The sequence below is a fragment of the Pteropus medius genome, unplaced genomic scaffold (assembly GCF_902729225.1).
Source record: "Pteropus medius unplaced genomic scaffold, Ma_sr-lr_union100, whole genome shotgun sequence".
Lineage (NCBI taxonomy): Eukaryota > Metazoa > Chordata > Mammalia > Chiroptera > Pteropodidae > Pteropus > Pteropus medius.
This window is the reverse complement of record NW_024342475.1, coordinates 701,978-727,866: the sequence shown is the minus strand read 5'-3', so window position 1 is coordinate 727,866 and position 25,889 is coordinate 701,978. Positions and strand designations below refer to the sequence as shown.

The 25,889-nt window shown below is 43.1% G+C and overlaps 2 protein-coding genes, 1 non-coding gene and 1 pseudogene across 8 annotated transcripts in view; 2 read left to right on the top strand and 2 right to left on the bottom strand.

The window, feature by feature from the left end:
* ZNF285 (zinc finger protein 285) overlaps positions 1 to 11,805 on the top strand; it is a 15,730-nt gene extending 3,925 nt beyond the window's left edge. For 2 of the 6 annotated variants that reach the window (XM_039866152.1, XM_039866154.1), the window contains exons 2-4: positions 4,014 to 4,070; positions 6,862 to 6,988; positions 9,336 to 11,805. In XM_039866152.1, coding sequence (XP_039722086.1) covers positions 4,056 to 4,070; positions 6,862 to 6,988; positions 9,336 to 10,957 — 1,764 coding nt within the window. In that variant the 5' untranslated portion in view covers positions 4,014 to 4,055 and the 3' untranslated portion in view covers positions 10,958 to 11,805. Of the gene's footprint in view, positions 1 to 2,744; positions 3,738 to 4,013; positions 4,071 to 6,861; positions 6,989 to 7,750; positions 8,458 to 9,335 lie in introns of those variants that run through there. The other 4 variants (XR_005653568.1, XM_039866153.1, XM_039866156.1 and 1 more) reach the window with 4 other exon arrangements.
* A 2,174-nt stretch (positions 11,806 to 13,979) lies between these two features.
* On the bottom strand, positions 13,980 to 14,098 carry LOC120605387 (5S ribosomal RNA). The gene has a single exon (XR_005653626.1). It is a non-coding gene; the product is annotated as a 5S ribosomal RNA (ribosomal RNA).
* A 2,612-nt stretch (positions 14,099 to 16,710) lies between these two features.
* LOC120605354 (heterogeneous nuclear ribonucleoprotein A1-like) lies at positions 16,711 to 21,191 on the bottom strand (annotated as a pseudogene).
* Positions 21,092 to 25,889, top strand: part of ZNF112 (zinc finger protein 112) — a 28,951-nt gene continuing 24,153 nt past the window's right edge. The window contains 1 exon segment of the mRNA XM_039866076.1: positions 21,092 to 21,238. The gene's annotated coding sequence lies outside the window, so the exon portion shown is untranslated.

Genomic DNA, 25,889 nt, shown 5'->3' with positions numbered 1-25,889 from the left:
TTTCCCACATCTGTTCTTTTGCCCATGCTGCCATTGTTGCCTGTTAACTTTTCCTCCCTTCTCAGTTTGGCAAACGCCTACTATTTCTTCAGGCATCAGCTACAGCTCAATCGTCATCTCCCTAGAGCCTTCCCTGACTGCCTGGACGCCTCTTGGGGTGTGTTGGGTTCCTGTTCCCTGGGTCTTTATATGGTTTTGTGGAATGTCTGTTGCAGCATTTCTTGTGTTCCAGTGAATTAATTTGCTCCCATCTCTATCCTCTAGTTTGCACATCCTCTAGATCAAGGACAGATTTTGACTTTTATATCTGGAACACTTAGCATAGAGCCCAGTACACAATAGCCAACACTTACTGAATCCTTACCGTGTGCTAGGCACTGTTCTGAGCACCTGACATGTAGTAACTCATTGAATTCCCACAACTGCACTGTGAAATGAGTTCTCTTCACATCATCTTGTACAGAGGGGACTGAGGCAGCCAGTGCATGACAAAGCCAAACCTTGAACCCAGGCAGACTGATTTCAGAGTCTACTTTCTTAACAGCTAGGCTCTGCCATCTTCTCTCATAGTCAGCATTCAATGAATGAGTCATGATGAGCAGTTTTCCTTACATTTTCAATCTCATGATCCAGCCTCTTCAGTCTGAGAATTAAGCTTGGCAAAGGCCCAGACATCTCCATTATCTCATTTATTGGGCACCTATTGCATGCTAAACCTAGCACATGTACATGAATAAGACAGTCTATTCATAAGGAGCAGTACATGTGTTACAATGGTTGGTGGCACAAGATCCAGTAGTCTGACTATAGAAGAATGATCCCCATGAGTGGGGTATATGGGAAAGCCATTAGAAAAGCCCTCCCATAGTTAGAGTCACTTGAACTGGCCAATTTAGGCTTCGCCACGTGCACACAACCATGTCTCGCTAATCTTAGGTTTTGAACTGGCTCTCTGAGGGCAGGGCTGCAGTGCACAGTCATGCAGGTTGGGCACTGCACAAGGGGACCACATCTAAAGTGTGCCATTTGCATTATAGGACACACACACACACACACACACACACACACACACGCCCCCCACAGTTGCCAGCAGGTAGCAATAAAAGTGCCTTGTTCTAACAAAATCAGAATTTTCCAGCAGGTGAAAGAAAAATTTCTTGAGGAAGGGATGTATTTTTCTGATTTGTACGAAGGCATCACGTGGACTGGGGACAGCACTGTCTGCAGTCCTGCCACAGGCCCTTAGGGCTAAAGAGGCCTTTGGCTCAGGTACTCACGAATCACAGACATGCAACCTCGGAATGGTCTGTATCCTGTTCCCAGGTTGCACGTGTGGCTAGGTACCTCTGGAAGAGTTCCGGTCGGTCTCTCCTTAGTTCTGCAGCCTCTAGGTCTTCTGGGGAAAGGAGCCCAGAATCTGGGAGCAGGGTTTGGGGAAAGACTTGGCGCTTATTTTCCTGAGCAATCGCAGTTCCAGATTCAGCTTCAGACTCTCTTGACCTCAAGAGGTTGATACGGGCATTGATGTGCAAGAGCTGTGTGGACTTCAGCAGCTGAGGGAAAAACAAGGGTCTTGAGGGATCACGTGCCCCATTGCGTTGGTTTCCCACCCCCAAATTTATTTAAGATCTTTCCACCCTGCTTTCTGCCCTGAGAGGCCACCATTGCCCTCTGGCCTGCTTGTCTTTGGCCAAAGGGAAGTCACAACTGGAGGGTTTGGAGAGAGGGAGAAGAGCGAATTAGAGTATTTGGTCCTCCAGTTCTCTCTCTGCATGGTTGTCGCAGATTGGCTGTGCTTCTCAACAGAAGGTTACAGTTCCTGTCAGGTGGCCTTTCCCACACAGCCCTCTCTGTTCAGGCTCCAGTAACTATTCCCTCCCCATCCCCTTTCAGACCCGTGTAGTAATGACACCTCTCTGTCACTTCCCTATGGTTTGTAGTCTGGTTATTAAACTCCCCTCGAATTTGAATGTGCCATCTAGTTCCTGCCAGAGCCCCGACTTGATGAAAGCAGGGAGGGCCTGAAACCAGAAATCTAGGAAACCAACCCCCACATATGTGTGGGTGCCTGTGTGTACACGTGTCCATGAAATTCATCCTGCCCGTTGTTGGCTCCTAGGAGAGAGCAGATTCTGGAAGAGGAGAGCTTAGTGTGTCTGTGCCTTTGCATGTGTCAGAGCCGAGTCTGTCTCTGCATCCGTTATTGTCAAGAGACATTAACTGAGTACTTGATAAGTGGCAGGCTCATTACCAGGTACAGCAGGTAAAGACCAAGGCTCGGTTATTTCTTCAGGATTTATAGTTTTTTGACAGGGCGGGGAAGAAATGTTTCTGGTAACTATTATAAAACTACATGGTTAACATTGTACTAAAAACTTGAACAAATCTTTGTTGGAGCCCAGAATATGGGTGATTCATGCTCTCTCTTAAAGGCAGAAAAGGAGGGAGAAAACTCTAAGGATTTCTCAAAAAGACTTTTCATAACTTATTAATTTTAATCTGTAACCCTGTGAGCTCTAGGGCATGCAACTCAAAGGGTGGCTTGTGGACTGGTGACAGTCAGAGAACTAAACTTTATTGGTCTACGATCAGACAATTTCAGCATGAGTGTAAATGTTTAAAAGTGTATATAGTAATTTTAGTAATTGTATGATTAATAATAAAAGCTTGTAATTTATATGCCTTTTTATTTCCTTTTTCTAGAAATTTTTTTTATTATTGTATTTTACCAAAATATTAGTCTGTGACAGACTGAAAATAACAGTGAAAATAATATGAAATTGATTCTTCTTTGAAGCACTATTCAAGAGGGCAGAGACGTGGTTTTTGGTTTCTCTTTTTTAATTTTTGGGGGTTTCCACAGTGTCTAAAGCAGCAACTTTATACAGTAAGTTTCTCTTCAAAGGCAAGAGGCCACCGTGTTTAGGGGATGATAAGACAGACTCCCAGCAGGAAATAAACAGCACCTTCAAGTTGAGTAACTTGAGAAGCGCTTAATAAAGGGGTGGTTTTCAAAGGTGCGGGCAGGGTCCAGTTTGCCAACAAAGGGTATTGCAGTATTCCAGAGCTAGTGATGGCAGGATGACTTACTACCCCTGGGACTGAAGGGCTAAGGGAGGGAGCAGTTACCAGAGGCTGGAGAAAGAGCTATAGGACCACAAAGGAACTATGACCTTTGGGATGTGGAACATAGCCAGTCCAGTGGAGCCTCCAGGGAAGGAGCTGGGGAAGTAAATACTCTTGATCTCACTTTTGTCCCTTTCCTGGATCCCCTATTTTTCCCCATTGGCTGAACCCAACCAAGCTAGAGAGCAAAGGAATCCACTGGTAGATATAAGCAGGACAGAGAAGGGAGCTGGGTGTGTAGGGAGTGGCAAGCTTACCGTGTTTCTGGCTACCTGCTTGGGTCGACCTGCAGTCCCGGAGAGTTCCCAACTCAGCATACCGTGAGCATTTCCAGAGCAAAGAATGTGCTTTATATGTCGTAGGCATATCATCAGTATTTGCAAGAGTAGTGTAGGCTCCGGAGGGTAGAATGAGTGTTGGAAAGAGATCATTTTGGAAGCCAAGAGTTCAGATCTTAGCTAACTGGAAGTTCTTCAGACTACAGGTCCTAGCCACACAGGATCAAGTCTTGGAGTGTGAAAGTGGAAGCAGAAGTAATCCCCTCGTCATCCAGAGATCACTCTCCACATTGGCAATTCTGGAGCCTCTTTTCCAGAATAATTAGGATATAGGTGATGTCAGTACATTCTCAAGACTGAGAAAAGGAAAAGAATGTGACAGTTTTGACCCAAAAGCTGGAGGAGAGAGATAGGAGTTGCACAAGGGTCTGGGATGGTGGGGAGGGGGAGGCTTGATGAGGTGGGGGTTCAATCTGTTAAGAATGAGAAGGGAGGAAAAGATATCTCGGGAGAGAGGAATGTGTGAGAAAGATTGGACGGATAGAAAGGAACCAGTGTTCCTTCACGCTTGTTAAACCCTCGGTCTCATGGATTCTTTCTTCTTTGCAGTCTGCTGTCGCAGGAGCCTGCCCTCTCCAAGAGGAAAGCAGTATGACTAAGTTCCAGGTGGGTGAAAGTTTCCTTCTTTCTCTTAAATGCCATGTCCATTCTGAGGAGCTGGACACCTCTGTTTTCTGAAAGGAGGTCAGCAAGTTTTAGGTGACAACTATGTGTTAGGCACTCTGCCTTCTTGTAACAGCTGTGTGAGGTAAGTGGTTTTCCTCCCTTTGTAGAAATGAAGAAACAGGCTTGGAGATGTCAAGATGTCTGGCTCAGGGCTGCTCCAAGTACAGTTTGTACCAGTGCCGCTCCTGCTACTCCAGGAACTGCTTGTTCCTGGTCCACGAGAGATAAGCACAGAAACCAGTGTTGCAGAAAAGCTCCAAAGTCAGACCAGCGAAAAACCAAGCAGTAACTCAGGGATAAGGGGAACTCAGGTTTATTACACATGGTCCCGGAGGAGCTAGTGCTCTGAAGAATCTGGGCAGTGTGCTCAGTTGCAACATTCCTTATATACAAGAATTTTACTCAAACTGATTGGTCAGTTTGAGCTCGAACCGCTACAAATGGCGGGAGTTGCTATGGTTGCAAATAGTAACATTGGTGGAAAGGCAGAAGTTGCTAAGGGTTACCGATGGTTACAGATTGTTACAGGAATCTGCCAGGGGATCTGCCAGTGTACAAGGCACTACAAGAGAGGGGAGCTGCTAGGGGTACAAACAGTTACATTTACAAGTCAAGCAAAGTGCAAGTGAGCTCTTGCATGAGCTCCTGCATACGGCAGGCATATTTACAGAAACAGAACAAAGAGTTGGTTAACATTTTGAATTATATTTTTCATTTTCCTCTTCACCAGGAGCGTGTATTCAGGAACTTTTACAGCACTTGGGCATCGCCACAGCCTCTGGGTGCCCGGCCAGCACACACAGGGACACACTCTGAGTCGTCCCTGTAAGCAGCAAGAACTGAATGTGTATGTGCCAGTCCGGGTTGAACCAGCAAAACAGAACCAGTAGGAGATGCATATTAAGAGATTTATTATGAAGAAGTGGCTTATGTGATTGGGGGACCGGGCAGGCCATTAGGAAGGGCAGGCTGGATGCCCTGGACCCAGCGAAGCTGCTCTTTATCCGTGGAATTTATGAAATTTATTTTGCTCTCAGGGAAGCCTTGGTTTTGCTCTTAAGGCCTCCAGCTGATTGAAGCAGACCCTCCCTGGTTGGCTAGGATAGCCTCCCGTGAAGTCAGCTGACTGTGGACTTTACTCACATCTACGAAATGGCTTCACAGCAACACCTAGGTTCTTGTTCAATCTAGTAGCTAGGGACTGCGGCCTAGTCAGGTGGATACATCAAAAAGACCATCGTAGGGTGGAGCAGGGTTTTTTAAACGATGGAAAAATGTTTTAATTATGAAAAAATATATATACTATCCATTATACAGTTTCAACAATTAACGTTTTGACACATTTGCTTAATTTATCTCTTTTTCGCTTTTCTTTTTTCTTTCCCAAAACATTTTGGAAGACTGATAAAATATTAACATGTGAATAACATGTTATTTTATACTGTACTGTATTTTTCTGAGCTTATTACTCTCTTATAGTACCTTATTATAGGCAGCTAAAATAAACAAGCTCACACTTTCACCCTTCTACCTGGAAAATGTCTTGCCCAAGTTCACAAACTCATTAGGTCTATTTTCCATATTTGAAGTTACTGCTAGCAACAATTTTACAAAATGTTTCACTGCTACATCGCCCAGTCACCATTTTTTCCAGCGTCCTGTTAAGTTTCCTCAACTATTACAACCTGATCCCAAAGCCAGTGCCATAGGTAGCACTCTGCTCGTGGTAAGTTTCTGTATTAGTTAGCGTGAGTGTTTTCTTACAGCGATGGCAGAAGGGCAGGAGAGCAAGCTGCAACGTGCAAGACCTCTTATGGCCTGAGCTTAGAACTGGAAACAGTCATGTGGCCAGAGTCAAGGTCAAGGGGTAAAGAAATGCACTCTGGTGGTCCTTTAGTGGAATTGCAGGTCGTGAGAGAATAAATAGCAATCTTATTTATATAGTACAGTATGTATTTCTAAAAAAAGAAATGGATTATCAGTGATTTTTCAGTATCATCTAACACCAACAGTAATCAAATTTCTATGCTTATCTCAAAAAATACTTCCTTTCGATGTTATTCTATGTGTTCCTCCTTTCACAGCATTTCCTTCCTGTAAGTAGAGACACTAGGTGCTTGATTAGATTCAGGTTCAAGCTGTTACAGGACTACCTCCATAGATAGTGCTGTGTGCTAAGGAAAAGGTTTAAAATTTTCACACTCGTGTCTATTGGTTTATAAATTTGGTCTGTTAATATTTTTGGACCACCCTTGTTCCTGACTCCTATAGCCATTTCCGCATAGGACCCTTGCCAGGGATCCCCCAGCTGCAAGGGTGGCAGCGACATAGGTGTTTTTTTTTGCCCAAGCTCCCTGTTGAGGCCAAGAAGAGCGAAAGGGCATAGGCCGGGTGAACCTCCACTCCTGACCCCTGGTTCCCACCGGGTCTTATGCCACGTGGGCTGTAGGGTATGTGTATTTCTTGGCTCACCAGCCCCTACTCTATTTCCTCCCTTAGCCTTGTGGGGTCTCTCTGGCGTCCCCCAAGTGTTCGAGCCTAACATAGAGCCAGTTGTCTAATTAATTAGAAGTGCGATTTGCAGTGTCCCAGCTCCGGCATTTGAGGTTTACAAGTGAGAGTTTGGAGCAGAAAGACAATGACCTACTGACTGGCTCAGCTTCCCACTGTGCTCTTCTTCCGGCAGTCATTTGTGTGGACGGATTGATGTGGCATGTGCTTGATGTTTTAGGAAATCGTGACTTTCAAGGACGTGGCTGTGGTCTTCACCGAGGAGGAGCTGGCGCTACTGGACAAGGCCCAGATAAACCTGTACCAAGACGTGACGCTGGAGAACTTCAGGAACCTGGTCTCAGTGGGTGAGAACAGCGACCCCCGTGACGAAGCATCAAACTACTGGTCCTGTTTCCTCAAATGATCAGCTTCGAACCAAGTAGAATATTTAGTTGGAGCACAAAGAGAAACTTTGGCCACTGGAGAGAAAATGCCTAAGAGATGCATGTGCAGATGAGAACCCTGCAGCTAATGAGTTTTAACAGATAAATGTAGGCGGGTGACCTTGAGAAGTGACCCCTGGCCTGTGGGTACCCGATGCAGTTAGGGCACCTACCCCAACCTCCCCACATGTTTAGGCTCTCATTCTTTCCTTATATTTCTCAGACTGAGATTGATAAAGTTCACGTACTACAGAGGGCCTGGGTCCCTTGGTTGCTTCTGGAGAAACACTGATGTTATAGACAAACTAGAGTTAAAGGAAGCAAAGCAGGATCTGCCATGCGGTGAGCGCAGTATAAGTGTCAGCTTATTTGCTTACTTGCTGATAAATATCTAACCTAATTTCAGTCTCTCAAAGGCCTATACACAGATATGCATCCCCTCAGTTTAGTTTATGAGACAGTTGCTATTACTGTCCCCCCGTTTACAAAGGAAACAACTGAGGCACAGAGTGGATGAGTAACTTGTCTACGATCAAACAGATTTTAAGAAGAACTAAGCTTTGAACCCCACCCCCCTTCCTTGGCAATCTGGTTCTAGACCCTGTGTTTTTAATAACCGTGTGAAACTAAGTACCACTGTGTCTATACATGATAGACATAAGGCTCCTTGGTCTAAATATGCAGGATGCAACCCCACGGTGAGTCCTGAAATCAAGTTACTGTGTCACAACCAGCAGTTTTTAAAAAGCAAAATAGATGAATGGACTAGAACACAAAATGTACATTGCACTTGGTGAGGTAAGTATCAGCTGATGAAACCGTTTTAGTTAGCAGTGTGTCTACTTGTGCATACTGGGTCACGGTATAAGTGCTTTTCTTGCTCTGGGTATAGTCAAAATAATTGGGAAACTACCGCTTTAAGCCTGTTCCGGGTAACTCAAAGTCCCCTTTTCTCTGACACCACCTTACGAACAAAGGTCACTCTCAGTAAAATAACTCAGAAACTACCTTGAACCAGAATCATTGTCCAGAGGGTCGTGACCATGGTAATCGTGCCATTTTGAAGGCCACCCCCTTCTGCCTCAACCCCTTCTTCGTTGTGGCACTTCAGGACCATCTTGCTTCCCTGGATGCCAGGCCACTGACACTTCCACATCCCCCATTCACAGTGTCATGGCTGTTTGAGATTCTGCAATAACCTAAAGGAGGAGAAGTTAAGAAAATGGATTACGGGAGTTGGGTGGACTTTTTCTCTTCGTGGGAGCAAAAGAACCTCAGGGAAAATAAAAAGGGTGTCTCTTTGTTATGGCGCGAACGATTCTAAGACCCATGAAGCCAATTGAGATTAATTATGAGCCTTTATTAGCCGGCCGGCGACTGACTCTCTACCACGCAGGGTTAGAGGAGATCAGCACCGAGCTTTCAGAGGAGGCAGCTGATAAAGCCTCCTACTAGATCCTTCAATAAGCAGATTACAAGAAGCAGAAGTTAGCCATTAACATTTTGTACAAAGATAAATGTGTCCGGGGAATTCTCAGATCAAACAGGGCCTAATAGACAGTTTTATCATCTTCACCTTGGAATGTTGCGCTTCTCCTGGGGCTGGCGCCTGGAGATATCACCTCCCTGAAACTGGAGAATTCCCACTTTTACATCTTTAAGCCTCTCAAAGGTACATGGTGCCTCCCCTACCAGCCCCAGACCCGTACTTTATAATATTATTCCCGTTTCGGTCCCCCTTGCTGCGTTAGGCCCAGCACGCCCAGCCGTGCTGACTGTACACAACATACACGTCAGTCCTACCCCATGTAACGGTGATGTGAAGGAAGGGTCACTTTTAGGAGACAGGACTTATTGCTTGTTTCTGCAACCTTCTACGGTGTCTTGGAGGGTTCTCGTGATCCTCTGTGTCTCCCACCTGTGTGTCTAGCATTCCACTATTATGCGCTATGTGCATATCTACTGAATCGCACAGGAATCTTCCTCATATTTTTTTGTAGCAAAATGATTGAAGGCTTTTATTGACTACTCTTATAGCAGGGAGGTGAATTTCTTACTTTATAAGTTTTCCCCAAGATTTCTTTTGATTTCCATGCCATATACCTGAGTTTTAATTGGCAACTCACCGATTCAAATTACTGTGGTTCTAATGGTTTCGCATATGAATAGAAGCCAGTGACAAGTTCCCACCCCATCCTACTTCATTTTCTCAAACCTTTGGATAGACAGTTTACTTGTTCCCTTAGCCAAATTCTCTTTCTCCTCCTAGGAGACGGGATCAAAAACAATATTTTGAATCTTCAGGAGAGAGGGTTGAGTTGCCTCTCACGAGAAGTACTCTACTGTTGGCAGATTCGGAAACAAAGGATCAGTGAACTAACCGTGAGTCAGGATTATGCCACGAATCTTCAAGGAGGTTGTCCCCGGTATTTAGAAGATGTTTTCCTGTGTGACAAGTGGGCAAGAGTATCTCTTCAGATTTCTGACAGTGAAAACTATGTAATAGATGCCGTTCACTTAGCAAACTGTGATGGCACTGCTCAGGAAGGCCTGACGCAGATCCTCACCCCGGACTCTTGGAGGAAAACCAGCTTAATGACCGAGGCCCAGAATTCTCAGGGAAGCCGTAAGAGAATTTATATGGAAGAGAAACTGCGTGGATGTGCCCGGTGTGATGACAGCTTCGGTCGGACCTCCCGTGACTGCGATGATCCCCAAGAATGTAAAGGAGAGGAACTTGGTAGATCCACCAACGGTGGGGAAAACCTGGTTATGAAGTCAAGAGCCAGACAACATAACGTGGTACACGTGGCACCGCATCCTTTCCATCCTGGAATGGGCTTCACAGATGATGCAAATCTGAACTTCCATCGCAGCGCTCACGTGGCAGAAAAATCTTATAAGTGTGACCAGTGCAAAAAAGACTTTAGTCAGACTTCAGATCTTATTCATTATAAAACCCATGCAAGTGAGAGACCTTATGAAGGTCAAGAGCAGGCGAAGGGCTGCCAACAGAGCTCAGACCCTCCCAGAGATAAGAAGGGCCTCTTGGAAGACAAACCCTATCAATGTCCGGAATGTGGCAAGGGCTTTAGGCGCGGCTCCTCTCTTCACAACCATCATCGAGTGCACACGGGGGAGATGCCCCACAAATGTGACGTGTGTGGGAAGGGCTTCGGGTTCAGGTCACTACTTTGTATTCACCAGGGAATACACACGGGGGCAAAGCCCTACAAATGTGACGAGTGCGGGAAGGGCTTTGATCAGAGCTCCAATCTCCTTGTCCATCAGAGAGTCCACACCGGAGAGAAACCCTACAGATGCAGTGAGTGTGGCAAATGCTTTGGTTCGAGCTCCGTTCTACAGGTCCACCACAGGTCGCACACGGGGGAGAAGCCCTACAGGTGTGGTGAGTGTGGAAAGGGCTTCAGCCAAAGCACACACCTTCACATTCACCAGAGAGTTCACACTGGGGAGAAACCCTACAAATGCAGTGTGTGTGGAAAGGCGTTTGCATACAGTTCCGTCCTTCACAATCATCAGAGAGTTCACACAGGAGAGAAACCTTACACATGCGAAGTGTGTGGTAAGGGTTTCAGTTACAGCTCATATTTTCACTTACATCGACGCGATCACACCAGAGAGAAACCCTATAAATGTGACAAGTGTGGTAAGGGCTTCAGTCGGAACTCAGATCTTCACGTTCATCTCAGAGTCCACACGGGAGAGAGGCCCTATAAGTGTAAGGACTGCGGAAAGGGTTTCAGTCGGAACTCGTATCTTCTTGCTCATCAGAGAGTGCACACAGACGAGCTGCAGTATACGCGTCATGAGCATGACAAGGGTTTTGGTTGTAGCTCCGACCTTCTTACTCATCAAAGACTGCGCTAGAGGACAGAAGCATCATAAATGTAAGTCAGGGTTCAACCAGGAAAACAGAAGCCACTCTGTGTGTTCCAGATGACAGAGCCTTATTCAGCCATTGGAGGGCTGGGAGAGCAAAGGACAGGGTCACTGCCACCTATGTCAGCCTGTAGCACAGAAGCACCTAGTTCTTAAGACCATCTCAGGAAACGACTGTAGATCTCAAGGACTTCTGGGAGTTCCCATCAGCCGTTGTACGCTGCAGTGGCAAAGTAAGTGGTCATTGGCAAATGGGTGGCTTGTGGCAGTGACAATAGTTAGAGGTCAAATTTTCATAACAGATGTGCCCAGGAAGGAAATCCTAATTGGGATGAGTATAGTAAGGACTTTGGTTCAGCCAAAAATTTTTTAGAGTGTCCCCACTAGAGGATACTCTCTATAAAGAACATTCAGGATAGTGCTGAGAAATGAAACCTGTGTTATTAGTGTGGTCAGAATATTAGTTTGTACTCAGGTTTTCAAATCCATTAGATTCTCTACAAGGAGAGAAGCTCTATAGAAGTGATGTTTTAAGGGTGTGGCAGAAACAGTTCTGTGTGTTCATCACACTCGTCCATTTCCTGGGCACACAGGAGGATTCCATTTCCCAGGAACCCTTGCATTTAAGAGTGGATCCATACGATTGGGTTTCAACCAGTGGATGGCAAGCAAAAGTGATATAAGCCACCTCCAGGCTCGGCCCTTACAAACCTCTCGTGATTTCCTACAGGCTTCTTCCTGTCATGGTGACCCGTTTATTTCAGACTGGATTGATGAAAAATGGCTGTCTGACCTGTGTGACTTTTTTTTTTTTGTTAGTAAGAAATAAACATTTATTGTGTTACACTACTGAGATTATGGTGGTTTATTTGTTACTAGCTAGCATAGCCTAGGCTGTCCTGACCAGTACAGAGAGATGTAATAGCAACATGTTTCATAGTCATTGGAGTCCACATAAGAGTGCCACATAATTCAGAGTTCAAAACTTTGAAATCTTTAAGGCTCTGTGGCCGTGCAGACAGCAAAAATGGTGGATAGGATTTTTTCAGTCTTGTTTACAATAGCTTTTTAGAGGGTGCTCATTTTGTCAAGTTCCTTCCAAAACTGTGATTTGGTTTGAAATTATAGATGGATTTGGGAGGAGGAGATATCTTCACAATATCTTTCTTCATCTTCAGTAACAATATCTTTCTTCATCTTCAGTAACAATGTCTTTTTCGTATGTTAGTTGATTTATAGGTTTCTTCATTTGGATCATGTTTTATTCCTAGTTTATCTTACATTTGCCTACTAGTTACACTTTGCATACAGAACAGCCATTCAAACTCAAATAAGACCATCTCTTACTGACCCAGGTGGGCAGCAGGGAAAGATTAACAAAACTCCGTGTTACTAAGGGAGTGGAAAAAAAAATTGGCATTCTTACATAAGTTGGGGAGAAAAAAAAAAAACAGGTACAACATTTCTGGAGAGGATTTTGTCTCTGTATCAAAGCGTGTATGTGCATTGTCTTTGAACCAGTAATCCCACTTCTCAGAATTTACGCTTAATTGCCCAAGTGGGGTGGGAGGGAAGATGGTTTCAGAAGGGATCACGTTCCAAGGATACTTACAGTAATAAAAATTGTAAACAAAGATCCATGAATAAGAAATCGAGTAAATTATATTATGGAATAAAATAGCATCATTAAAAGTGATCTAGACCTATAAACATTTCTACCTGTTGTTTGGAGGAAAAAATCAAGTCGTAAAAGATTATTACGTTATGATCCCTGACTGAAACACGAGAATTTAAAAGTGCAGAGTAGCACTGAGAACCATCCCCTCCACCACTCTTCACTTCGCTTTTCAGTGTCTAAAGGGTTGTTTGGAATATTTAACCCAGGTAGGGATACGTGAAAAGTAGGAATTGCTGTCCCAAAATAATTTTTCCTTCTCTGTATTTAGATGCTTGAGGTCACACTTTGGTCATTAGACATTCACCAATGCTTACAGTGTTTTTCCGTAACGGGCTGGGAGTAGAGCTCATGGTGGAGAGGTTGGATTGTTTGGAGAAAACAAGTTATGGTGGAAGATTGTGAGGTTTTGCTTTAGAAGGAAGCTGCCAGAATGGAAGGCAATGGGCTTAGTCTGTCACTAGGTAGTTACTGTGGTATAGCTCCTTGTGTGGGTAATTAGTGCAAATGGACCAGTAGGAGAGCCAACTCTCCTCTCACTGGTGGCCTTCCTTGTGTCTCTGTGCCTATTAGGCTAGATTTTGGGCCAATTCTTGGCTTGCTGAACCTGATTCTGTATGTCTTCTTGTGTAACTCAGTGTTTACTGAAGAACTGAGCAGTAGCCGGGGCTTGGGAGTGCCAATGATTGCCATTAAGTCTAGGGGCATTGTGCCAATTACCAATTTATTGCCTTTCAGCTCCAAACTCACCCTTCAATACATACTCTGTGATAAGGAAAGTCATTCCTTTGAGCATTTCTTCTTTGCAGTAAACACAATGTTAAGCTTTCTCAGTAGAAGATGTTGGAGGGAGATCGCAGGAATAAGGGGTCTCCAGCTGTTTGTAGCAGCTGCATGGTCAATCACAAGTGTGGGTATGAAAACGTTTATCAGGTCATGCGCTGCACCAGCCACACACCTAGAATCTACAGTCTCTTGCTGATTTGCAGATCTAGACTGTCGGTCACATTCCCATGGACTTCTGGAGGTAGTCCCTGCATGCAACAGGCTTTGTACTCACATAGGCACACCCATTCCCCCTGTACCTGGCCACTGGCTGGGGCTCATCTGTTCCCCAAATGGATGCCATCTGCACCCCTTCTTTTTATATCCCAGAGTGTCACTCCCACCTACACATTAGTAATAAATACTCTTTCTTCACAAAGGAGCTTTTGTCATAACAACGTTCCACTTTATTTTTATTTTTTATTTATTTTTATTTTTTAGGCAAGGCAACCCTCGGTCACAGATTGCAAGGACCTTGTCAGTTTACAATCCCTTATTGTTTATTTTTTATGCCTACGGCACCTGGTCTTCCTAGGTGGTCTCCCATCCAAGTACTAACCAGGCCCGACCCTGCTTAACTTCCGAGATCAGACGGGATCAGGCTTGTTCAGAGTGGCATGGCCGTAGACCATCAAAGAAAAAAATAGTCACGATGTCAAAAGCTCGCAAAGATGCCGAGAAACTAGAACTCTCGTTTCTGTGGGGAATGTAAAATAGTACAGCCACTCTGGAAAATAGTTCAGCAGTTCTTCTACAGTCTTTTTCAAGCGGTGACTGTTTTTCCTATCATATCAGTTTCTGCTGTGCTTGGAACAGAACTGGTTTCTTTTTTATTCCTCATTGCTTCTCCTTCTAAAACTCAGTTATCATCTCGTCAAATGATAAATCATTGCCCTTCCTTTTACAGCCATCTGCTGCTCTATAAGTCCAGTATTCCCGATTCATTGAAGATTTTGCCTCCTGTCTCGTCGCTTTCTTGTTCATTTCAGTATCCACATTCACAACTTTGGTACCTTGACATCAGTGCCTCCAGTGATCTTTTCTTACATCCTACCTGGGACACTGATTCTCGTTGTCATACTGTAGCCCCTAAATGACCAATAGCTGCAGTCCCTCCATACCCTCTATTTGAAGCCTCATACTCTCACATATCTTATCTTCCCAGATCTTTCTGTTTTACCCTGACTTTGACCTCATCGATTTCTACAATTCATTGTTCCTACTACCTTTTCAATCTCCCTTATCCTTATATCCTCAATGCCAGCCAAGTCTTTCTCCTCTCTGGAATACACAGAAAACTTACTTATGTCTCATTGCTCAACTGTGTCCCGTGATCACGTATAAACTTAAGGAATACTAAGAAAGTGAGTACTGTGTCTTTTTCTAGTTTTGTAAAAGAGGCATGCAGGGCAAAAGGAATTAGGAATAGATGCGGTGTGAGCCAGTCAATTGTCTCTGCTCCCAAAGCCTGCAGGTTACGTATATTTCCTGGCCTGCTAGCTCCAGATCCGTATTTTAGTCTCCTGCTTCAGGAAACAAGCTGCAGTGCAAGCGAGAGTGACGATGCTGTTATGTGATAATATTGACTTGCCTCTATTTTAGTTTTTAAATAACCATCATGTTTGCTATTGAATAGTTATTACTTAAAAATGTGAGACACTGTCACTGCTCTTGATCTTGGCTGGGAAGCACTGCTCGAGAGGTACAAAGATAACTCAGAGAAGTAGGTAAGTGCAATGGTAGATGTATTTTATACATGCTATGAAAGAGAAGGGGAATATTGAAATTCATGGTGTGTATTTTGGGGAAAAAAAAAGCCTCCCAAATTCTGTTGACTCAGTCAATCAGAACACTTGTTTTGGAGCACAGTGCTGGCAATATCACTCTAATCACACAATGTGTATTCACTGAGCTTCAGGGGTCTCTATTCTAGAAATTCATCCTATGGTAACAGTCAGATTAGAGCTCAAGAACAAATGGACATAGGTGTTCATTGCAGCATACTTTGCAAGACTGTGGATGCTTAATAGGATGTGACTGGTAATTGGAGGAGAGAAGAGAAAAACCTATTCAAAACTCTCACTCTTCCGTTCTCTTTCAACTTGGCTCTTCTTCTAGTAGACATTTGCATGCGTAATTGAGATTCGGTCTTGGATATGGGAAGCAGTAACGTTCAGGGATGTGCTGGGGTCTTCACTGAGAGAAAGGCTCAAATAACCTTACCTAGGATGCATTCCCACCAAAAACGATGAACTTTAATCTAATCTGTCTTTAAAATCTAAACTGTAGTTTACCAGAACCACAGGAGAAACTGTAGAAAATGTTAAATGACAGCATGAGAAAACGTTTTTAAAAATTCAGAATGTGGGACATCTTCCTTGACTACTGACCTGGTTTCTTCAAGGTCATAAATTAAAAATAGATGAAAGAGGGAACTCTTCTAGATTGAGAAACTCAAGAGACGGCAATCAAATGCAAGAAAATGGACATTTTTGAGATAATCATGAAATTTGAAGAGTTTTATTTTGTCAGGTAAGAAATTCTATTTTCCTCAGTGTGATAGTTTTATTGAGGTTGTAATTCAGTACACATGGAAATATTTAAGAGAAGAAGAATGCAGTGTCATGGTTTTACATAAAAATATTACAGTAACAAAAAGGAAGAAAGATAAAATTGATAGATCAAGGAAGTGTGGCAAATATTGATAACTTGAATCTAGGGGATAACGGTTAAGGCTATGGACTATTTCACTGTTCTGTACTTCCGTATATTTGAACATTTTCATCATAAAAAGGTAGAAAATTTTTAGTTATTGTCCAGAAGAAAAGCTGGAAAGTAGAACTTCTGTGTATTTTTTGAGTATATTATATTGTTTGATTACACATGATAATGGATGATACACAAGCTTCATTCTCATCTATCATTTTATCTGGTACCATAATTTGATTTAGATATATTGCGTAAGATGTGCCAACAACTTATAACCAGATGAACTCCATGACTCTGCTTGGGTGGCCCTTTAACAGTGAACTCAGGTCACAACACAGTAACGATTCAACTACACCAAGGTTTCTGAAGACAATGGCTTCTGCGCCCAAGCAGGTTGTAAATAAATTTCAACTGGAAGCTGGCATCACCCCGAAGGGATTCTAACTTCACCTGTTGGAGTAATTTACCAAGATGGCTTCAGAGTAGACTAACTTCACACAGCACATTTTAAAATAGAGACTTTTATTCAGCGTCATGATCAGACTATTACATTTAGCAATCAATAGCATGGGTGCAAAAAAAAAAATGGTCTGCGTTAAAACCTTTCGTTGGAATGCTTTACGCTGTCCACAGAACAGAAACTAAAATAACATGTTATAGAACTAGTCACAAATAGTCGAGTTTTTTGCTTATACACGTGAGTATTGTCTAAAACTTGTCTGTAGCAGCCAGGCCCAGTCACCACTGTGCTCAGCTGAGTTCACAAATCTGTTGTAACCTATACCTTCCCTGTCACCTCTGACTCTCCTCTTCTGCTCAGCTTTGTTTCCTGGAAGCCATTCAAAGCATCTGCCACCGTCCTAGCTACTGCTGCTGCTGGAACCACCACAGCCTTGGTTTTTGTGGTTTGGCAAAGTATTGGCCTCCACCATCATAGGGGCCAGAGCATCTGCCTCCAAAGTTACTTTCTTGGGTCCAAAATGTGAAGATTGATTGTTGTAACTGCCAAAATCATTGTAGTTTTGGCCACCTCCAAAACTGCTTTCATCATTACCAAATCTATTATAGCCGTTCTCACTACCACCATATCCTCCGCCTCCATGGCTACCACCAAAGCCACCTTGCACTGAAGTTTCCTCACGACCAAAGTTGTCATTCCCACCAAAACCACTTCCACGACCACCACCGAAGTTTCTAGACCCACTTCGACCTCTTTGGCTGGATGAAACACTAGCCACCTCTTGCTTAGATAGAGCTTTCCCTACTTCACACCATTCTGTGGCCATTCGCAGTATGGTACTTCTGAATGACAGTCTTGTCTACAGAGTCATGATCATCAAAGATTACAAAAGCAAAGCCTCTCTTGTCACTGCCTCGGTCAGTCATGATTTCAAATCACTTCAATTTTCCCCATACTGTTCCAAATAATCTCTTAGGTGATGTTCTTTAGTGTCTTATTTAATACCACCAACAAAAAACGTTTTTCACAGCTTAGTGGGCACAAGGTCTTTGAGAATCTTCTCTTTGGTTCCACAACTCTTCCACCTACCTTGTGTGGCCCTACATTCATGGCTGCATCTACCTCCTCCACAGCGGCACACGTGACAAACTCAAAGCCTTTGGAGTGCTTGGTGTTTGGATGTCTCTCATCAGCACAGTCTGTGAGCATTCTCCGTTTCCCAGAATGGCTCCTCAGATTCTCATCGGTTGTTTCAGAGCTCAAACCTCCGATGAAGAGCTGTTTGCGCTCTTTGGGAGACTCCGACTCAGACACAACGACCGCAGGAGGGGAGACTTTAACAATGCTTGCCAGGTGGCATCCACTGACAGAAAGGTGTGTATTTTTTTTTGTTTTTGTCAGATTTTCTGGATTTGAGTCCCACCCTCACCAACTTACCTTAATGAAAAATTATGGTCTCACTGGTTTCCATATTTCTAAGACACATCGTATTTAGATATCAAGAGTAGGATGGATGTAGGTTATGCATGCTTGAACTTGAACAAAAAGATATTTCAAAATTTTACATATTTATCTCTTTACATTATGAAATGTCTTCACATCAGTGCAGCTCCTGTCATTCGCCTCATGACCCACATTTCTTAATGAGCAGTTAATGTTAAGGAAAAGCCAAAAGTGTTTGCTCCTTCTGCTCTATTCCTTAGTAAAGCTTGCATCACTTTCTTGTGGGTTCTTGCATCTTGGAATGAATAGCTAATGCCAGATAACACGCTTAGAGTTCTAGATGTATCCAACACATGGCATAATGTAGAAAATCCAGTCAGAGTTGAGATACTGTGTTCCTTACACTGATGCCCAGTTTCAATGTCTGTATTGTTAACTCACACACATCTTCCCCTTTTATAACCTATGCCTCAGTTTCCTTTCGCTTTTCAAGTTTCATTCTTATCTACTAAAAGGGCTTTTTTAGATGTTCATATTTGTTTTGTCATGTATGAAAGAAAAAAAAATGAGAACAAGGAAAAGGAAGTCTGAACTCGATCGGCAAGATACAATTTAGACTGATCCTAGTAATCCAAAAGGAAAAGGAAAAGGCTGGAGAGAAGCACTACCTGAAGACGATTCTGGAAATTGTGGTCCAAGGGATTCACATGGATGGAGACACTTGCTGGGGAAAATCATTAAGTATAACTTAGAATCCTGTGCTTTCAGAGGTATTTTCGTTCAAAGAGGGAAGGGCTAAGGAGTTCCTGCTTAGCTCTGGACTCGTGTGAAATACAATACAAGTTCTAAGGGCAAGAGCCGAGCTTCCGCTCTGGGAAGGCAATGACGTCGCTTGTTCTTCGTGAGGATTCTGGGAAGTGTATTCTGACAGCTCCTAGTAGTAGGCGAACTTCCGCTTCAGGAGGGCGTGGCTGTGACACACGGCTCCTCGGGGAATTCTGGGAGTGGAAGCCAAGAATTGTGGGTAGAGTCACTTCCGCTCCAGGGAGGGGAAGTCTTGGCGGTGGTTCTTAGGAAGCTGAGTCAAGCACTCAGCAGCGAAGCTTCTTCGCTTGGCATGGTGCCAGCTGCGATACATCTTTGACCTGGAAGAGAATCTGCAGTCAGAGGCAGAGGCTGGAGTTGGGCCCCGTTGGTTGACGGGTTGAGGGTCTCCTGTATTATGTGCTCCCTATCCCTGCTCCCGGGTTTACCGGACAGCTCCACCACCTCCTAGGGGTGAGAGGTTGGGCAAGATACTTAGGCTGTCTGTGCCTCGCATTCCTTTTCTGTAAAAGGAGGGGAATAATAGTATTTACTTAATAGAGTTGTTTGGAGAGATATTCACAAAAGGTTTAAACCAAGTGGTAAAGATGGATTTCTTTTAATATATTTTAATTTCCCGAGAGACGCCCAGTTACCTGAAATCTTGTATGAGTCCAGGAATGGCTCACAGTTCCACCTGCGGTGTTTCTGGCCCTTTTTTCTAATCCCTGGAGGAATCCGGGCTATTCTCGGCTTTCTTCTACAGTCGCGCGCTCTATCTAATCTAAGAAGTGGAGATAGGAGGTATATGTGTGTGTGTGTCATTCCACGGCAGTGTTTGGGAGTGTTCTCTGTGATTCATGCAGAAGGGAGACACAGTTGTAATTTCTCAGCCTCCTTTCCTTTCCCGGCACTGTCTTATGGAAGCGGGCTGCAGGAAGGAGGGGATGACTATTTGGCTGCTAGCTTCAGAATCTCGCCTGAGTAGAGCTGTCCTTCTTGCCGTATCGTCTCTCTTCTCAGGGTAGAAGAGATTTCTTTTGATAATTGTAATTAGCGCATTTTGCTACATGTTTAAGGGTTTGTCGAATAAATGTATGGGTGGGCGGGAGGAATACTTGGGCATACTCAATAGTGATAGTTAAACACTAGTGCTAAGTAGTATTATTTTAAGGGCTTCATACGAATCCCACATTTAATCAACAACAGCTTAAGGAGGTGGGTTGTTTATTCATTTAAAGGGGAGGAAATTGAGACACAGCAAAAGTTACCTACCTGAGGTTATCCAACTAGTAAGAAGCTGAGCTGAGAATTGAACCCACCTACTCTCAGTCCCCAGCCTCAATTCTTAATGTTTGCTTTTGGGTTTGGAAGGGATTGTAAAGAACTATGAAAGCTATGTTAATGGGTTTTGAGTTTTTAATAAGCTTTGTAGGCATCTTCAATTGTACTTTATTTCAAGTAATTCTTAGTTGATACTTTGAATAAGCATAAAGGAAATGTTGAATTATTTATATTCCCAGGATGTACAGATGTTTTAATGTACTTTTTAAGATTTTTATTTACCCACATTTACAAAAGAGGTCTAATAGGTCTTTTTTTCCCTTTGTTTTTTAGTTTGGGGATTTACAATGTGGCCAAATGCATTTAGAATAGGATAACATATCCCCATAGAATTATCACCAAGCTTTACCCCTTGTCAATATTTGCTAATCTTGTTGCGTCTATCCTCCCTATACCATCATCATCATCTTCATCATCTTCTTCATCATCAATCATTGCTTTGTTTTGGTCACGTTTCAAGGAAATAAACTTCAAGAAAAAAAGGGAGAGGGGGGCCAAGCTTGCCTAACAGTATAAAAATCAGACTAACTATCCTAAGGAGAATACGACTGTGGAAATACTGCCTATCCAAAAGACAAAGGGAGCCTTGCGGAACCGGCTCCCAGTTGGAGATTCGGGAATTGTCCGGAAGATCCACAGAGAGACAATGCGCCTCCGAAAAGCCGCCCTTAACGCACGGTGGTCTAGAAGAAATACCCGGGAATATGACAGAGCTCTCTGGAAGCATTTCGGCTCCTAGAAGGCGAGATTGTGGAATTCGCCCTCGACCCGCACGCTATGAACCACAGTCCCGGCTCTCCGCGTAGCCGCCGGCACTTCCGCCCGGGTCGCGGGGGTGCTGGGACGTGTAGTCCGGGAACGCTGCAGCGGGATAACTTCCGCCAGAGGAGGCTGGGGCCGCGTCCCTTCTCCCGGCGGGATTTCTGGGAAGCGTAGTCCAGGCGGTCTCTAGGCAGAGTCATTTCCGCCGCAGGTACAGGAGGCCGCGGCCTTCATTCTTCTCGGAAAGGTGAGCCCCCCCACCCCGCTCCCCAGTCCCGCGCCCCGCGTTCACAGGGGCCTTCTTCACCTTGCGGGCCAGCAGCGCCGGGGCACCGGCCTCGGGGGAGACCCCGCCTGCGGCGAGGGGCGGAGCTTGCGTCCCTTTGAATGAGCCCGCTGGAGCGTGGGGCGGCCGCGGGCCCCGGGTCGTGCGGCGTCGGGCTCGGGGGTCTCCCGGCTCTGCAGCGCCCCAACCCTTTCCCCGACGGTCGGCCGCCCCGCCGCTTCCTGGCAGTGTGATATTCGGCGAGCATCTGCATGACTCTGCCTCTGTTTCCTCTTTAAGTCGGCGTTAGTGTCTACCTAAGAGGTATTTTGAGAATTAAATGAGAATATAGACGTAAAAGGCAAACTGCCTGGCTTGTGGTACAAAATACATCTATCTTGTTACTAGTGCTTTGTGATTTCCCGAGAAGCGCTCAGTCCCCTGAAAGCTGTCTGAACCCGGACGGGGTCAGAGCCCCAGCTGCAGTGTGCCTGGCCCTTCTCTGATCCCTGAAGGAATTGGGGCCGTACTGGGATTCCTAATAATTTTTCATTTTCATTTTAATTTTTGGAGAGGGTCACTCCTGGCTGTTGTCTGGGATGTCCACTCTAGTTTATGCGGGAGCTGTGGTGAAGTTCTGATTTCTCAGCCTCCTTTCCTTCCCCTTGATTCCTTGAAAAAGGCTGGAGGGAGGAGGGAATGACTCTGTGGCTCCCGAGTAGGACTTAGCCGTTTTCTTCCTCTTATGTTACATCTTCTCAGAGGATAATATATTTCCTTCATTCATCGGCGAATTCTGCTCTGCATATGCCCTTATATTTGTTGAATAGGTTCAGGAAGGGATGGGGAGTCCTGAGGCATGAGTAATAACGATAATGTTCAAACATTGATTGCTAAAATATTATTCTAGGCATTTTATATGAATTAAAATATTTAATCCTTATAAGAGCCCTGTGGGGACCAGGGGTACTGTTATCTCCATGTTGAAGATGAGGAAACAGACACAGCATAAGTAGTTTATCCTAGGGCCGCGTCCAGCGAGTGGCAAATCCTGCCATGTCCAGCGTGGCTCTGGAGAATGTACCTGAGTGGGAACGGTGGGAGATTAAGAAAAGAGAGAAGACAGAAAGCTGGAATCAGGACGTCCACTGTCCACTGATGGTGGAGCAACGGCTCAATTTTATTTTTACAAGCTGCTTTTATACAAGAGCACGCAATTGCTGGCTAGGATAAGATCATCCTCTGCACAATCACCCAACCCACACCCCGCTGTGATCTTTTGCAGTTCCGTCTGCTAGCGGCTCTGAGCGTACTTCTCTGCCTCCGAGTAACACCGCGTTGTTCTCTGATCGGTTCGTACTTCCCCATTCTTAGGAGGGTTCGTTGAGGCGAGGCAACCCTTGGCTGACCTCACAGATTGCAAGAACCTTGTCAGCTTGCAATCCACTCTCCACGCTAGGTCACACAGCTAGTAAGAGGCTGAGCTGGGATTTGAATTTCGGTAGTTTCAATCTGTTGCCTTAGTTTTTAACGCGTTTAGTATCAAGTTGAGAAGGCACGTTTTGGGATTTTGGTGGAGGGCCATGAAAACTATGTCAGTGAACTTTGAGTTTTTGATAAGATTTTTTTTTTATTCATCTGCAATTTAATTGTATTTTATTTGGAGTAATATTTATAGTTCGAATTTTGGTTATAGAAACAATGATTGCATATTGTAAAGAATTAAGAAAATATACGAAGTGTAAAGAAAAAGATCTAATTATCCATAACCACAGGATACAGAGATAATAGTAATATTTTAATGTTTTCCTGTTCCATAGATTTATTTTTAGATTTTTACTTACATTTTACAAAATAAATATCATAGGTTTTATTTTCCCCTTAAGTTTTTACTCTGGAAATTTATAAGCATAGCCAAAAGTAATAATAAAATAATGAACCCCTCTGGAACCATCACCCAGATTCAACCTTTGTTAACATTTGTCAGTCTTGTTTCAACCCCTCCCCCGCCAGATTTTTGCATTTTAATATTTTAAAGCAAATCCCCACACGAATCACTGTGATAGTGATTGATTTATTGTTAAAATTGCCAAAAATGGATATACATTGATTATATTCCAGGACCAAGAAAGGGAGATGTTAGCAGCTCCTTTAAGGTGTTCATTCTTTGCAGCTTGCAGGGCGGTGCTCACTTGAGAAAGCTAAGGGAGAGTTTTGCACTTCGGAGAGGGATGGTGATGGATTTTGTTTTCTCATATACAGTTTGACTTGCCTATATCTTGGAGCTCTTTGTGTCTTCTCTCTCTCTTCCCATACACTGACAGTTATTCTGTTGCTGACCATGTTGTTTGTAATTAGAGTAGCTACTCAACAGACAACTGGCAGCAAGGGTTTGCAGTGCAGAGTTCCTGAAAATGGAATTAAGTAGCTAAATGGAATAGAAATTACCCATGGAGATAGTCCTTAATCTCCATAATATTGTTGAGCTATAGAATCCATCAACTATTTCAGAGTACTTTTTTGTGTTTGTGACTGAGGCAGTGTTTCCAATGGCTTACAGATCTTAACTTATTTCCCATAACAAACCTGTTGTTATCCTCATTTTATAGATGAGGAAACAGGTTTTTAAAACAAGTATATGGTAAATTTGACTTTTTCTTCCTTTTAGGGGCATCATTCAGTGAATTTTAAAATAGGTATAGATTTGTATATTCACCACAGTCATCAGACACAGAACAATTCCATCACCCAAAAAACTCCCCTCCTATTTTCCCTTTATAATCACCCCTCACTGCACTTGTAACCGCTAGCAACTACAGTGACACTACAGTTCTTTCGTCTTTTTGCGAATGTCATGTCAATGGACTAATACCAAATATAACATTTGGAATCGATTCTTTCACTCAGCATAATGCCTTTGTAATTCATCCAAGTCGATGTATCAGTGCTTCATTCGTTTTTATTGCTGGTTAATATTTATGGATATACCATAGTTCATCCATTCACCTGTTGAAGGATATTTGGGTCGTTTCCAGTTTGGGGCAATTATGAATAAGTTGCTATAAACATTTGTGTACCATTTTTTGTGCTTATTTCTTTAGAATATGTAATGAGGAATGGGATTGCTGGGTCACGTGGAAAGCATATGTTTAACTTTATAAGAAACAGCCAAACTCTTCTCCGGAGTAGCTACCATTTTGCATTCTTGTCAATGATGTATGGGAGTTCCAGTTGCTCTACATCCTTGTCAGCACTTAGGATTGTCTAGCTTTTTTAATAGATGTGTATTGGTATCATATTGTGATTTTAATTTACATTTCCCTAATGGCTAATGAGGTCCAAAGATATCTCTTCTCTTCAACTTATTTATCATTCTTATATTTTCTTTGCTAAAGTGTTTGTTTTTCTGTATTGCCCAGTTTTACATTGAATAATTGGGTTGTGTTTTCCTTATTGTTGATTTTTGAGAGTTATTCACATATTCCAAATACGGGTCTTTTGTCAGATATGTGATTTACAAGTATTACTTCTCAGCCTATAGCTTGGCTTTTCAGTCTCTTAACAGTGTCTTTTGCAGAACAAAAGTTTTTAATTTTGATGAAGTCTGATTTATCAGTGTTTTCTTTTCTGAATCGTGCTTTGTAACGTCTAAGAACTCTACCTAACCCCAGGTCAGGAAGATTTTCTCTTACGTTTTCTTCTAGAAGTTTTGTAGTTTTACCTTTAATTCTGTGATTCATTTTGAACTAACTTTTTGTAATGTGGAAGTTGACATTGATTTCTTTCCATGTGGGTGACCAACTGTCTCAACACTGTTTGTTTGGGTGTATTTCTGTCCCATCTTCTGTTAAATTAATCTGTGTTTATATCCCTTCACCAGTACCAAGCTACCTTAATTACCATACTTGATAGTAAGTCTTAAAATTGAAAAGTTTCATTTGTCCAACTTTATCTTCTTTTTCAAAATTGTGTTAGGTACTCTGGTTCTTTTGCCTTTCCATGTATATTTTAGAATCAGCTTGCCTATAGCTACAAAAAAATTCAGCTGGGATTTTGAATAGTATTATGTTAAATCTATAGATCTATCTTTATTTATGTTGAGTCTTGTAACCCATGAATACCATGTGTGTCTGTCTTTATTCTTTAATTCTTACATCAGCATTTTGTAGTTTTATGTTTTCAGATCTTAATACCTGTTTTGTTTAGATTTATTTCTAAGTATATTATTTATTCTTGTGGAGCTATTATAAATTGTATGGTTTTTAGATTTTGGTTTCCAATTGTACATTGCCAGTGTATTAGAACTACACGTGACTTTCGTGTAATTACACATGACCTTGTATTCTGTGACTTTGCTAAAATTCATTAAAAGTTTTTGTTTTTTGGCATATTTCTTAGGATTTTCCACACAGACGAATATGTTGTTTGTGAATAGGGTCAGTTTTATTTCTTCCTTTCTGATCTATATCCTTTTTTCCCTTTGCTTCACTGCACTGGCTGATTTTCAGACGTGTTAAACAGAAGCGGTGACACCAAACCTCTCTGCCTTGTTCACGATCATAGGGGAGAGGATTTTATGAGTTCCCTTATATTTTTAGTTTGTGAAAGTTTTATCACAATTGGATGTTGTATT